Source organism: Mauremys mutica, chromosome 10, assembly GCF_020497125.1.
Source record: "Mauremys mutica isolate MM-2020 ecotype Southern chromosome 10, ASM2049712v1, whole genome shotgun sequence".
NCBI classification, from domain to species: Eukaryota; Metazoa; Chordata; order Testudines; family Geoemydidae; genus Mauremys; species Mauremys mutica.
Window position 1 is genome coordinate 31,810,639 of NC_059081.1, and position 15,913 is coordinate 31,826,551.

General features: G+C 38.5%; 1 protein-coding gene across 1 annotated transcript in view; it reads right to left on the minus strand.

Moving 5' to 3' along the window:
- Positions 1-15,913, minus strand: part of LOC123378722 (lymphocyte antigen 75-like) — a 126,549-nt gene that overhangs the window by 95,215 nt on the left and 15,421 nt on the right. Inside the window, exons 4-13 of the mRNA XM_045032834.1 lie at positions 12,464-12,637; positions 11,995-12,159; positions 11,177-11,287; positions 7,452-7,595; positions 5,325-5,513; positions 4,427-4,584; positions 2,832-2,939; positions 1,365-1,453; positions 490-662; positions 135-331 (exon numbers count right to left, since the gene is read on the minus strand). Coding sequence (XP_044888769.1) covers positions 135-331; positions 490-662; positions 1,365-1,453; positions 2,832-2,939; positions 4,427-4,584; positions 5,325-5,513; positions 7,452-7,595; positions 11,177-11,287; positions 11,995-12,159; positions 12,464-12,637 — 1,508 coding nt within the window. The remainder of the gene's footprint in view (positions 1-134; positions 332-489; positions 663-1,364; positions 1,454-2,831; positions 2,940-4,426; positions 4,585-5,324; positions 5,514-7,451; positions 7,596-11,176; positions 11,288-11,994; positions 12,160-12,463; positions 12,638-15,913) is intronic.

The window sequence follows — 15,913 nt, forward strand, 5'->3', positions numbered from 1 at the left end:
CCGGTGCAGTATGGCCTCTCTGAAACTCCCTGCAGCACAGCTTAAAGCCACAAACTGGCCATTAACATGTATATACAGATGGCTGCAAGAGAGTGCCAGAATAAATAAGGCATTTAATAAGAAAAATGTATTACCTTATAGCAGGCAAGGCCTGATCCATTTTGCCATCCAGGAGGACATGGGTCAGTTGGCTTAGGAAGTACTTCTGGCTGCCTGGGAGGCCCAGTATAGTTCTTGCAGATAGATAAGGCTGTAAAGGTTTTACAGTCCTTGGCCTCCCATTTTCCAAGAGATTTCCCGCTTGACATTGCTACACATCCTCCAGGAAATGCTAAGATTTTAATAAACAAAGACAACTTTTAAAATCTCCTTGCTGGTTTTCAGAAAATCCATAGGTTTTTGAATTACAGTTGTGCCATTCTTTTGAGACTATAAATGCACTTTATCACAATTATTTATTTTAGTTTTCTTAACTGTTAAAGATTTTACCTGGCTGTAAGGAATTCCAGTTTGTATACATCACAGCTTCATTTTTTCTCCCATCTGATTCACCCCAAGTATACTTTCCTGACCAGTTGATATCTTGCAAGCCTATCCAGAAATATTTTTCTTTGCCTTTACTGTATTTTCCAATCAAACTGTTTATAAATTCTTGCTCAAACCTGTAATAGTCACAGTTTATTTAAAAAAGATATTAAAAGGACATTTGTAACTATCAAATCAATTTGAAAATGAAGGGATATTCTCTTCTCTATGCAGACGGGTAAGTCCAAATGGTTATAAGAGGCGGTTGATGCATTCTGTACATTAAAAGAATTTAATTTCTAAATATGCAAGTTTGAATTGCCTACAAAATACTAACAGCTGATAATGGACAGGCAGGTGGTAAGCTGAGACTACTGCCTACCATGCATATCATTCTTGTTTTAATGTTACCTCATCCTCCCACCACCAACTGTTGTTGTGTCATATAAACCTAGCTTATGAGATCTTTGGGGTAGGGATTGTCTTCTTATTACTTGTCTATACTGCGCTTACCACCATAGCCCTTGATTGGAGCCTCTAGGACAGCGGTTCTCAAACTTTAGTACTGGTGACCCCTTTCATATAACAAGCCTCTGAGTGTGACCCCCCTTATAAATTAAAAACACTTTTTTATATATTTAACCCCATTATAAATGCTGGAGGCAAAACGGGGTTTAGGGTGGAGGCTGACAGCTTGCGACCCCCCCATGTAATAACCTCACGACCCCCTGAGGGGTCCCGACCCCCAGTTTGAGAACCCCTGCTCTAGGATCTACTGTAGTACAAATTAATAAATAATAAATAATAATAATAATACTAAAAAAGATACAGGGCTGTACCTGTTCATTATTGTAAGATTGCACTGAGCTCCAAATGATACTTTATTGTTATGAATCTTGTAACAGAAGTCTCCATGTCTCTTCCATCCCTAAAAGTTTAGAGAATGAAACATTTATATTTTTATAGGCAAGTTCTGACAGTATAGTCCAACCTACTTCCCAAAAAGAAAGCATTACACCATTGTTTGGTGTCCAGGCACAGATATGCTACTACGTATAAGACCCAAGATCAGGGTATTGCAGAATTTTCACCCTCTCAGCCAGGGAAGAAAGAACATGTAAAGGAGTGACACACCATGGGCTCTATCCGACACCAAATATCCTTTGAGTAAGGGCCACAGGATCAAGCCCTAGACCTATAGTGTTTGTGGAAACAAGGCAAAAGAAAATACAACACTATGTGTGCAGAACTGTGCAGGAAGAGCACTGTGATTGTTGCTTGTCAAAAGTCAATACTAGAGTGAAATTCTGGCCCCACTGAAGTAAATGGCAGTTTTGCCACTGACTTTAATGAGCTCAAGATTTTTTAAAAAAAATATTTTAAAAATGCAATTAATAATATCAGTTTAGGAACATGACTGGAATAGTGATTTAGAGGCGAATAGCCTGTTCAGGAACATAGGTGGGGAAAAAGGAGAAGAGGTGTTGCATTATGCATCAAGAATGTATTCACTTGTTCTGAGATCCGGAAGGAGCTGGGAGGCGCACCATTTGAAAGTCTCAGGGTGAAAATGGTTTTAATTGAATTAAACAACAAACAAACCCAAAGGGAATTAATGAAAACACATCTATTAAAATGGTGAGGATAAAGGTGTTGGGAGGAGGCCATGGGGAAGTAGCCCAGGAGTTGTAGCTGTCACGCAGATGTTCCAGGAAGCACTCTAGACAGCTGCAGTCCACAGGGCCCTGGGCTGGAACCTGGAGTAGAGGGCGGGCCTGGGTTCCCCCCAAACCTCCCAATTCTCGATCAGACACAGGAGGAATTGACCTGGACTGTGGGTTCTACCAGAGGGGAAGGTCTCTGGGCTGTCCCCTGACCCACATGGTGAATCTCTGAAGCGAACAAATACGCCAATAAGCGCAGGACCCATCAAGACAGAGGAGGAACTTTGTCACAGTTTGTAAAATCTATTTTTAAATAAAGTAATACAATATTACAGCTTACATATTGGGACTAAACTGCTTGCCAGCATCCCAGTATACTTCTCACTAAACAGAGGAGTATGACTTTTAAAAGACAATCTCTACCAAGTGTAGAGAATTTTAAATTAAGTCAACTTTTGGGTCAAATCTACTTGGATGTATCTTTATAAAGCTAGGACAATCCAATGTTTGATAAATTCTTTTAAAAATTAGAACTCCAAAAATAGAGGGAATAAAAGTAATTTTATATAGGAAGCATTTTTACACTGAAGTAAGATAAAAGAATCACACATTTTTTAAATAATTGGCATTACGAATTATTACCTCTTTCGGGAAACAATGTTTATCAGATGTTTCATTCAAAACCTCTCCTTTTTTCATGCACACATATTTCAGTTTCTCTTCACAAGATTTGACTCTCCACCGACCCAACTATTAGAAAGGAAGAAAAAAATGGGATTTAAAAACCCCTCAAAACTTTCAAATTTGAAAGTATTTCCATTTATACTTTAGTATAAAATCATTGCTGTGATGTAGACATAAGCCAATTTACGTTGTGGGGACTCCTCCAGGCTGAATCAGCCTTTCCTGGCTCTTGCTCTTTAAGGATTAATGATTCTCCTGGCTACTAGCCCTATAAAAAGCCTGATTAATTATGCCTGCTTAAGGGACCTTTGTCTGCAGGGTGTCCTGCTATCTCCTGCCAGTGCCGTCTCTTGCTCTCCTTTACCAAAGCATTACATGGACACCTCATTTTCTTCTTAACTGATCAGGGCCTGCGATGACCCTCTTGAAGACACCAACATACGGTCACAGCATTACTTAATAGCTCCCCCAGGTTCACCAGATCGTTCCCTCCAAATACAAACCCAAACTGCCCTAAATTGCACTTTTAACAAGCACTGTGTTGTTACATCAACAGACAATGATGTTTCATCATGATGCAATACTGCCCAAACATACAAGATCACATAAAATCCCACTGTCATCATTTTAAAAGTACATATAAAAGCCTTAATGGAGAAACCCCAAAGTTCAGAGTTAGCTGAAACAACTTGTTCAGCTATGTATGCAGAAGTCCAGATGCTATCAAAATCAGTGATACCTCCAGCCAAGCCCTGAAGCCCTCCTCCATACTACCCCTCTCTTCCCAAAACATTCCATTGCTCCCCCTCATATGTCTCCTTGGGGAAGGCTCACTACCCTCTTCTGAGTATTTGCGGAATAGCTAGTAAGTCTTTTCCAGGGGAATGGCTATGGCCAGCTCCCGACTCTGGCATCTCTGTGGTGTTATCAAGATCTCTCTCCCCTCCAGTCCCCTTTACTACTCTCCAAGAGCCAGGGTCTCTCTCCTTCACTCCACACTCCAGGTGTCTCATTACCCCTTCTCAGAAGGGAGGGACTAAATTGCTCATAGTGCCTCAAGCCTCTAGGGTTTGATTCAGGCTGGCTCCTCATCTCTATAGCTCTGCCCGCATCCCTCTTGGCTCTCTGTCACCTAGACATACCAAGGAGCTGGTAAGTGGCAACTCAGAAGGCAGAGCAGGATTGGAAAGAACAACATGGAGCAACAGGAGAAACAACTAGCTGCCCCTCAACAGCAGCCAAAGCAGCAGCTGCTAGTGGCAGAATTTGAGAACTGCAAACAATTTTTTTCATTCCCTTGAAGCCCATCATACACACAGGGAAACTAGCATACACAGTATGCAAACTTTGGATAAATAATTTCAAGCAATTTCTTTTTTTAAAATAGTGTCAAATAGTTATTTCTGAAACAAAGAGATTTGCTTTCATTATCTCTATATTTCTTTATATATCTAAGATGATTCAGTAGTATTTGGGGTTTTTTGCTCTCAGCCTTCACACATACACCACATAACACTGAATCTACTATGACTGAAAGAGCATTGGGTTCTTACCTTTCCTGAATAGGACACACAGTTAGGAGTGCTGTTAAAAGGAATTTTTGGTTCATTCTGATCCCAGTAAGTGAAAACCACTTTGGACCCATCTGACCACTTAAACAAAGCTGGAGTATTCTCATTCATGAAACCCATCCATATTTCCTCTTTAGTTTCTAAAGTTAAAATGGGGATGAGAATATAACTTTAGTTTAGTAAGTAAGATAATTGCAAATGAAAATGAAACCAACACATTTAAGATTTAACAGCATGCAAAATACTATATAAGCCTCCCAAAACTTGCCACATCTCAGAATGCACTGCATTATTCTCAAATACCCATTCTCACAATGTGATCTGAGACTAGTACAAAACATTTTTTACCATGCAGTTTTTTTTATTATGTATGAATATACGTAACTGCTTTTTTTGGTGATGCTTACATGTACCAGCAAAATTACCACTAATCCAAAAAGAGAAAGCAACAATGGAGAATACACAGACAAGTTCAATGACCAATAGTCAAGTAATAACTCAAGTAACTGTATAGATTTGAATGAAGAACTATCACCATTCTGTTTATAACATAATACAATAAAACACAAAGTAAAATAAAAATAAACATAACCCTACCAATATAAAACAGAGTAAACAACCCTAAAAACTTTGGCCAAAAAAAAAAAAATAGTTTCCTCAAGAGAGGTTGATCTTCTTGGGTCAGTCCCTCAGCTAACGTGAATTAGTTTACTACACTGAAATCGATGTAATAATACTACTGAAGTCAATGGAAGTACACTGATGTAGACATGCTGAGGATCTAGCCTTGTATCTCTCTATCAAAACAGCTGGTTCATTAATTTCTGGCCTCAGGGAGCTATTGTTAATTTTGTTAATATTGTTAACTATCCAAACTTACCATTATGAAGCTTTGTAACAACCAGCTCAACACCTGCTAAAGAATGTATGCTGATCAGGTCACTTTTATTTTCTCTGCATGACTGACTTGCCATATTCCAGGAAGCCTGGTTATTCATTAGCATATAACAAAAACCACTGTATGGAAGCCAGCCTGAATCACATTGAGTCTCCAAGTACCTCCAAACATCTGAGAATGAACAGAATGTGGATTACATGCCATGTGAGTTACACAAATTATTGTATAAACTGAAAATTTGTTAAACGTTTTCTTGCAGAATCTTGAAGCTTCCAAAACAGAGCAATTATAATGTATTCACTCAGCAGGAAACTGTTAGTATTGCCCCTTTCTCTGGCTCCGATCTCAATGTCCCACATTGTACCCTCCGATTCAGTGAGAAGAGGGGACCATTTAAAAAAGTACCCCAACTATGTCAAATGGAAGGAGAATTCTACATCCGTGATACTGTTCAAGTTATCTTCCCAAAGTACAGAAATCGCTCTAACAGGAAGTGCACAGAAAATGCTTCAGTCTTTACCAGCATTCCTGTATGTCTCTCACTTGTTATAAACATCACTGACTTAAAGTAAAATGGAGAGAGGTAATGTTAATAAAAACAAGTAACATGGCTCTTACAACATTGGAACCTAAGCCAAGGGTCAAAGAGAAACATGTGGGGCTTGCATCTATCCAGCTAGTTTAGAAGGGGAGAAACTAATAACAGTGATTAGTAATATTTATGGGTGGTAGGGAAGGGGCAAAGAAAATGCAGCTAGTTGCAGTGGAAAGTAATAGTTATCCATCACCCTAACTGTGATGTAAGTGAAAGGTATTTGTCAGAAAAACGACACTGCGCCACATCTTCCCTTGAAACTGCCTTAGAACACACGGCCAAGCAGCTAAAAAACAAAGCTACTTCATTGTTAGCGGCCAGTATATCACTCCCTCAGCTTCAGCAGCTTGATTTAGAAGGAATTATGCATTCAAGTATATAATATTATTTACATGTATTGTGGTATCACTGAATGGCCTCATTCAAGATTAATGCTGTGAAAACACACAAAAATTCCCAGTCTCAGCCCTGAAGAACCTACTATATTTTTCTCCCAAGAAGGTTTCCTGTAAATAGTCTCAAACTCCAATGAGGTTCAGCCTTACTGATTTAAAACACAGCACAAAACACAAATACATTTGAAGTAATCACAAGTTGTATGGTGGAGTGTTACAGTAGGCAAACTTACTATTTCATACAGCCTGTCAGACCTTTCCTAGAAGCTTACTGAATGTTTACAACACTACACAAATTATTTTATAAAACAGAAGAGAAGACACAGACTCTGCCTCAAAGAGCTTATATGCTAACTCATACAAAACCAAACAAGGAGACACAGTTCCCATACCTGAAGTGTGAGGACACCACTGGTAATGAGGTCAGTGTCGGAATAACACTGAGCTCTTCCCTAGTTTAAATCATCAAAACATTGTACAAACATTAACTACCTCTCAGCACATCCCTCTGCAGAAGGTATCAGAGAGGTAAAGATTATACAGTGGGTCAGACACCAACTCGGGCTTCCAATTCTGGGCTTGATATAAAGCCAATGGAGTCAATGAAAAGATTCCCATTGAGTTGAATGGGCTTTGAATCAGGTTCCCTGTGCTTAATCCACCTAAAACACACGTCTTGTCAATACAGGCAAGCTTTGTGAGGGAAATGGGTTTTCAGAAGAATTTGAATGAGCAAGGCTGCCTAGAAGATAGGAACTTCCAAACATTGGGTACAGCATGAAAGAAGCCACAAGCTGAAAATAGGAAAATATGATAAAGAAAGCAGCATGGAGGAGGCAACTGGGAAGCATTCAGGGAATGTTTGAGAAAGTAGGAGGAAATGGGAGATGAGGGTGAGGGAAGATCCTGCACTGTTTTGAAATGGGAGGCAAAAAGTTTGAGCTTGATGTAGGAAAAGAAGGGACTCAGTGCAAACAGATTTTGGGGAGGGAGGCTGATGTGGTCAGAGTGGGGAGAGGACCATTACTTTAACACTGGCAAGCGACTATAGCAGCAGTGGATATTACCCTCATATCGCTATATATTGACCAGAAACGCAGATGCATAGAGGTGGATTACCTGGTAATTCTGATTTTGTATTGTTAAGTGGCTTCTTGCAGACATATGGAAGTGCAGTCCCACAGTGGTAACTCTGCCATTGACCTGAGGCAGCATTCATCGCCACACAACTTGACCCATCCAAAGGCGACACATTTTGCATGTCTTTGGGAGAGAAAGAACTATATGTAAGAGTGCAGATTTATATAAAATGAAGGTGATTATTGCTTCTTTTGTCTCACACTTTTTGATGCAATAATAATACTTGTTGCTTCTGTAGTTTCTTCCATTTGAGGATCATAATGCACTTTACAACCTTTGGTCTAAGGAACTTGTTTTACGGTAGGTCACACAGGAAGCCTTCTGAAAGAACCAGGAATAGAGCCAAGGAATCCTCATTCCTAGTCCTGTACTTTAACCACCTAGCAGACCTAGCAGAATATTCCATCTAAACTACAATTAACACAAGGAAAATTTAAGCTATGACATAAACCAGCAGATAAAAGGAAATGAATTAATGAAATAATTGTAAGTAAAAGTCAACTTTTAAATGTCCTTGTGTATGTTTAGAGGTAGCTCAGTTACAAATACCTGCTCTTAAGATCATAGGAGTTTCAAATGGAAACTACCAATATACTGTTTACCAAAACAGAAAGTCTGTATTAATACAGTAAGCACAGTAAAAGCAAAACGAAAGAATAGTGACTACCTTTGCCACAGAAATCATTTAGTAATAGGCACTGCTTTATGTTTTATCAAGTTTTTCTGTCTTTATAATGAGTGAGGCAACAAGTATTTCAATACATGGTCCCTCCTGGTCACTTCTCTCTGTTGTTTGGAAACTGGTGCCAAAATAATAATTTGGTTTCTTGATTAAGAGCTCAATCCTGCACACTTGGAAATTATTGTGAGTTTTGCCATGGATTTAAAGAGGAAGTGGAGCAGGTTGTAATTTATTGGGCTTTTCCATCTACCACTTAAAAGTTTTATTTTTTGAGCTACGTGGTTTGGATTGTCAGACAACTGGGGGCAGATTCTGCCACCCTTATTTATGATTAGGGCTCTCAAGCAATTAAAACATTTAGTCACAATTAATTGTGTTGGTAAATAACAATAGAATACCATTTATTTTAAATATTTTTGGATGTTTACTACATTTTCAAATATACTGATTTCAATTACAACACAGAATACAAAGTGTACAATGCTCACTTTATATTTATTTTTGATTAAATATTTGCACTGTAAAAAACAAAAAAATTGTATTTTTCAGTTCACTTAATACAAGTACTATAGTGTAATCTCACAAAAGTTGAACTTACAAATGTAGAATTATGTACCAAAAAAAACTGCATTCAAAAATAAAACTATGTAAAACTTTAGAGCTACAAGTCTACTCAGTCCTACTTCTTGGTCAGCCAATCACTCAGACAAACAAGCTTGGTTACAATTTGCAGAAAATAATGCTATCTGCTTCTTGTTTACAATGTCACCTGAAAGTTAGAACAGGCGTTCACATGGCACTGTTTTAGCTGGCGTTGCAAGATATTTACGTGCCAGATGTGCTAAAGATTCATATGACCCTTCATGCTTCAACCACCATTCCAGAGGACATGTTTCCATGTTGATGATGGGTTTTGCTTGATAATGAGTCAAAGCAGCGCGGACTGATGCATGTTCATTTTCATCATCTAGTCAGAAGCCACCAGCAGAAGGTTGATTTTCTTTGTTGGTGGTTTGAGTTCTGTAGTTTCCGCATCAGAGTGTTGCTCTTTTGAGACTTCTAAAAGCATACCCCACACCTCATCTTTCTCATATTTTGGACAGCACTTCAGATTCTTAAACCTTGGGTTGAGGGCTATAGCTATTTTTAGAAATCTCACATTGGTACCATCTTTGCGTTTTGTCAAATCTGCTGTGAAAAGTGTTCTTAAAGCGAACATTGCTGGGTCATCATCCGAGACTGCGATAACACAAAATATATGCAGAAAGCGGGTAAAACAGAGCAGGAAACATACAATTCTTCCCCCCAGGGAGTACAGTCACAAATTTAATTGATGCATTATTTTTTTAAGAAGCATCATCAGCATGGAGGCATGTCCTCTGGAATGGTGTCTGAAGCATGAAGGGGCATACGAATGTTTAGTATATCTGGCATATAAATACACTGCAATGCTGGCTACAAAATTGCCATGCGAATGTCTGTTCTGACTTTCAAGTGACATTGTAAGTAAGAAGCAGGCAGCAGTATCTCCCGTCAATGTAAACAAACTTGTTTGTCTTAGCGATTGGCAGAATAAGAAGTAGGACTGACTGGACTTGTAGGCTCTAAAGTTTTACACTGTTTTGTTTTTGAGTGCAGTTATGTAACCAAAAAAAATCTGCATTTGTAAGTTACACTTTCGCGAGAAAGAGATTGCACTTCAGTACTTGTATGATGTGAACTGAAAAATACTATTTCTTTTGTTTATCATTTTTACAGTGTATATTTTTGTAAGCAAAAATAAAAATAGAAAGTGAACACTATGCACTTTGTATTCTGTTTTGTAATTGAAGTCAACAATGAAAATGTAGAAAAACATCCAAAAATATTTAATAAATTTCAATTGGTATTCTATTGTTATAAGTGCAATTAATCATGGATTAATTTTTTTGATCGCGATTAATTTTTTTGAGTTAATCGCGTGAGTTATCTGCGATTGACAGCCCTACTTATGATGAATAGAGCCCTGCTTTACAAATTGTCCCACTGAAATCACAAATAAGGTGTGACTCGTGTAAAAGTGGCAAAGCTGGGGCCTTAGACTTTGAAGAGATGATAAAAGAAATGCTTCATGTGGCAAATCTTATAAAAAGCTCTACTTAGCAAACTTATCCAAAAATAATAAACTCTCACAAAAGCCACATCTTATCTCTCTTCTCACTTGCTTCCTCAAATGGCCACCATTTGATGGAACAAGAAGCTATTCAATAAGCTGGAAAAAGAGAGAGTTCAGTTCCAAAAAGACCAGACAGACTTACTTTGGGGAGGGGCAGGAGCCTTAGTATTAATGTTCAGTTATACAGCAAAGATTCTCATAAATACCCACAACAAATGAAACCAGATTTCAAATGCAAGGCTTCAAATTCCAAGATACTTAATGAGCAAAACTCTCATTGATTTCAATGGAACTCTGAGCAAATAAAATAAGTTTACCAAAATTTGTCTTTCTATCTCACCTCCTAAGACGCCACAAGTTAATGTAACCTTAAAGTTAAGAATTTAACTGCACAAGTCAGGCTGCTATTGCAATTTATCCCAGGTCCCTGGCACATATGTGTTATTTTATATGCTGTTAAATGTATGCCTTCATATAGCAGTATAATGTGGTGATTACAGTCATCATGATAATCATATCTTTGAAGTCCACAATTTGTGTATAAAATCTCATCCATTTTGCCAGTGGCAAGAAGAAATTGTCAAAGAACCCTGGAGCTGCACCAAATATGCAGACAATCTCAAACAGAAGGTGTTTTTAAAAGTTGTCTTTTTTACTAGGGGTTTATTAACCTTAATCTTCCATAATTTGAAACTTGTTTAAATAGTAGGATTCACCTTTTAAGAAAAATGTTTATGGATGTTTTTCAACTTTTTACAGCAATGGAACAATAATGTTCTCTTTGGTAAAGTGCAATAAAAGAAGATGAAAAGTAAAGTTCCAGTGTGTGTTATGAATATACGTTCATTCAATTGAAAAGGTCGTTACCTGGATTCCAGTTAAGAAAGTTCAAGGGTGTGTGGTCTGACCACTGCCAGCCTCCAGAAATGTCCAGTTGGTTTAAGCCAATCCAAAACACCTCTGCAATGCCATCTTTAGCTGGAATTAATAATTAAAAGTGGTTAACTAAATCTACGTTCATCCATTAAACAGTTGTTTTTAAATTAAGGAGCTAACTGAAAACATGTCCAATAGAGAAACATTTTGCATTGAATATGGATGTGCAACTTCTACTGAAGTAAGAAGTTAAGGTCCCTGGGCAAAATTTGGCCCTTAATATGTTACAGAATTCTGTTTCTTCCTCCTGTTCCCTCCAGAAGCTGATTGTTTTATTCCCCCATACTCAAAGACACAGTGACACCTCCTGCAGTCCAAGCCTGAATTAAGCCCTGTATGGTTGCACAGATGATTACATGACAATGGCACAAAACACCCTCTTCCTCAAGGGATGAGTGCACTGCTAGAATGGATATAACTAATTTGATTTCCAGATCCACGCCTGGATCCTGTGCACTGCACTGACACTAAGCTGTCATGCTGACCCATTCTGCGTTTTGTGTGTGGACACTGGCAGTTTACTTCTGTTTACATTCACAAACACTATAATACAATCAGATAAGCTATATGAGAAAATCTCAGGTTCGATTAGTAATTCATTCCTATTATACAAGTTACAGCACCAAGAGATCTTACATGCCAGAGAATTTTAATGCTACCTTGAAGTTATTCTACTTGTCAGGGTTTCCTGATATTCTGCTGCCAACATACTCCTCTCATCCATTTATTACAGACAGTTTTATACCTACCTTGTATATAACTTAATTCACTTGTATTTGTGATGCTCAGTAAATCTCCCCCTTGTGTTTGACATGAAATATAGGCTTCTTTCCAAGAAAGAGCAGACTGTGTGTTTAACTGGTAGCAACTTTCAGATCCTGGATCGTGTTCCCAGGTATCACGACAACCATCCTCTGTTTAATGCAAACACATGATACTGGTGACTATAGCAAAACAATAACGGCATTTGGGTTTTTTCAAACATGTTAGTGAACATTATTGTAATGCAGAGGAAAATGCAAGGAAGTGTTTTAGTTGTATGTTAAAATCACTCATATTACAGAGTATATTTTTGTTGATTGTTATATCAATGTTCCAATAACAGTGAGACCTAATTTAAAAAGAGTTTAGTGTGCAGATATTGTACCATAAAATGGAGCTGTACACACATGAAATTGCAGAACTCTGTTAGAACATCTTTTTAGAAAAACTACGTGCCTGGTTTTAAGCAGATTCCCCATTTGGCATCCTGATTGTAACTGGAGGTTGTGGCACACCAGTCACCATCTGTGTGTGTTTCATCCCGAATGCAGTCATGATACCATGTCTTATTAACTAGGAAGGGGAACTCACAGGGCCTTCCATAGGAATTACCATCCCTCGTATAGATCTCTGTAGGAAAAGCAACAAAACAGCAGATTTAGTATTTGAAAGAGAAATCTGAACACACCTGAAAGCATTATAATGAATAATCTAAAACTCCCCTCTCACAAGTTTGTTGAGGAAGAAAAGAGTAGCAAATAAAAGCTACTACTTACGTGGAGAATGTTAATTTAAAAAATACCAAATCACACTACTATCTAGGAATACTGTACTCTATTGTTACAAATAACACATGATAATACTATAACTAGAAGTGATTAAAGAAAAATACGTTTTTCTGTTCCTCCCCACTCCCCAGGCATTACTTTATGTATTAGCCAGTTTCACCATGCTTCCTGTATGCTCAATTAGACCCCAATCCTGTGAACACACTTGTGTTGAACTTCATGCATTTCAGTAATCCTACTGAGTTCAATAAGACTCTTTACACATGTAACACTAAGCATGCATTTGCAGGATCATCATCTTAGTTAGTTTCCCCTTTTGTTCCTGTGAATCCTTCCCACAAGGAGTCGGGGCCCCCTAGCCACAAAGCACCACCAAGAGCTCTAAGGACACAAGTGAGCCACATCCCAGTATGGGACCCCTGGATTCGATTTCAAGTTGATGGTGTCCCTTTAAACAAACACGAAAATGCTGTATATTACTGTTAACTGCTATTACTTTCTGCCCAGTCTAATGGAAATTGTAAAATGTATTATACCACCCATAAAGGGCTCTTACAAAATACTTTACCTAGCCCAAATTTGACTCCATGCCTGCTAGACTACAGAGGCACTGCACAAACTACTCCCTTCTCAGAAGCAATGAATACAACACAGCTCCCAGAGTCAGAGATACAGAGTGCACAAAGTTTGACCGCCATGTAAATGTGCTAATTTGAGTCATCATGGCTATAGCGTTAGGGGGATACATTAAACACATTCAAAGCACCCCCTTCCTCCTCATGCAGGGGCAGGTTATTCTCTGTATGACAGACTGTTAGTCGACTAAGGAAGAAATGCTAAAGGAACATTATGGCCTGCAGCAACTTTTCCCCCAAGGCTAGGTCTACACTAGGAGCAATTTGCTGCTATAGCTATTCTCTCTCAGCAAGGACACTGCAAAAAAACATCTACACTAGAGCTTTTACCAGCACACCTACGTCCATCAGGGATCACACCACATGACATGCCTGACCAATACAGCTATGCTAGCAAAAGTCTGAAGTGTACACATGGCCTAAGTGACAGCTCTCTCTGTTAGAGGGCGAGGCGTCATATGACCCTCAGGACTCCCCTGAGATTCCTCTTAACCTAAACAAAAATCAAGGATCAGGGATTCCCCCAGTAGATCTCTGATAGGGGAATCTCTTGGAGGGGAGGAAGAATGGTCTACTAGATAGGGCACTGGACTGAGATGCCAGAGACCATTGTTCAGTTCCTGGCTTAGCCACAGACTTCCTGTGTGACCTTGGGCAAGTTACTTGGGGCCAAATTGACAAAGGTATTTCAATGTCTAAAGATGCAGACAGGTGCCCAACTTCCTTAGGTACTTCTGTAAATCACACTAGGGCCCAGATCTTCAAAAGGTATTTAAGGCACCTAAGTGAGTCACACACCTAAATAACTTTGAAGATCTGGGCCTCGGTGTTTATCTGTATTTTTAGGCACTTAAATTCCTCTGTCTCTCAATGTCTCATTCCCCATCTGTAAAATGGGGATAATAATACTTCCCTACCTAAGAGGGGTGTTGTGAGTATAAAATCCACTGATGATTGTGAGGTGCTCATTTACTATCGTGACGATGGTTGTAAAAACAGTGCTGGAAGCTGTCACTGTGGGCACAGGTTCCCTTCAACTTCCAAATAGCTAAAGGAAGCTGATCCTCTTCCTACTGTGGCAAACACATGTGAGTTGCAGGGTAAGTATGCATGACCAGAACTCCCTGTAAAAATCCATGAAGCTGACACATTGTTCTCCTTTAAATCCCTCCTAAAAATTCACTTCTGCCATGTTGCCTACAGAACACTTGACAATAGCAAAGCAGCTGGTGTGCTTTAACCACTGCTTCTTATGCTAAACATAAAAGTCTCATTGTCACTGTGTACTCCCCCATGTGTCTTTTATATCCATCTGTTGTCTCTTGTCATATAAAAGCTTGTATAGGCTTTTGGGGGCAGTACTATCCTTTTCATCATATGTCTGTACAGCACCTTGCACAATGCAGCCCCAATCCCTGACTTGAGCGACTACTGCAACGCAAATAAATAAATAAATAAATAAATAATAAAGTAATAACAATACATAGGGCTTCTGTTTTACAGGGTATATTAATTTCGGTTGGGGGGGTTATTTTTGTAATTGTTGAGTTTGATACAGATGGGATTTTCTTTTACATATACTGTATGAATAATGTATATTATATACTGTCATGAGTAATCTCTTTGTAATGTTCCCTGATGCTATTTAATATAGTACTGTTTCAAACCTTTTGATGTGAACCAGAAGGGTCAATATGGACCAATTAATGCATAACACAGTAGAGCACTTTAGAAATCACACCCTCATAGTTCATCTTACTGCTCCATGTACACAAGCCCTTAGATACAAGTAATAATTTCTGTTTTTTTCTGGTGTTTATTGGATAAACACCAATTTCTTTTTCCTTTTCTGTATCAGGAATGTTTTACTGGTGTTTATTGGATAAAACTGAAAACCAGAAGCCCTATAATAAGTTACTCTAGCTATGGCAGTAGCAGTAATTATGGAAAGCTGCATGGCACCAAGAAGGAGAAGAGTGAAGCAGATCCTGGGATCCTGGAAAGAAAGGCAGGGGCTGTCTTTATTTGTGTGTATCATCAATGCAAAGCATTTTAATAATTAATAAAATAAATAAAATAATAGTTAATAACAGAGAGTTTTGGAGCATGTTGTATGAGATCATCTTCCAATCAGCTCAGCAGCAGTCTGGTATTGAACTATTACTGTTTTTGGCTTTGCACAGTGTGCAGACTATTCTCCTTTACCTAGAGAGCAGAGAATAAACTATTAAAGACAAAAACTGTCTCTCTGTTCCTTCTTCGCATACTCCAGAGGCAGCTATTTCCTGCCTTTTATACAGGGCTTGTGGCAAAGATACAATGCAGGCCTATTTTTTTCAAACGAAGCAGTTAATGGTTTGTTATTAAGGGCCTGACTTTTTAATAGCATAAAAAGTCAGGCCCTTAACAGCATAAAATAATGCTGTTATGGGGAAAATAGCTCAATCTACACTTTCTCCATGAAAAACTATTTACTTGTGAAC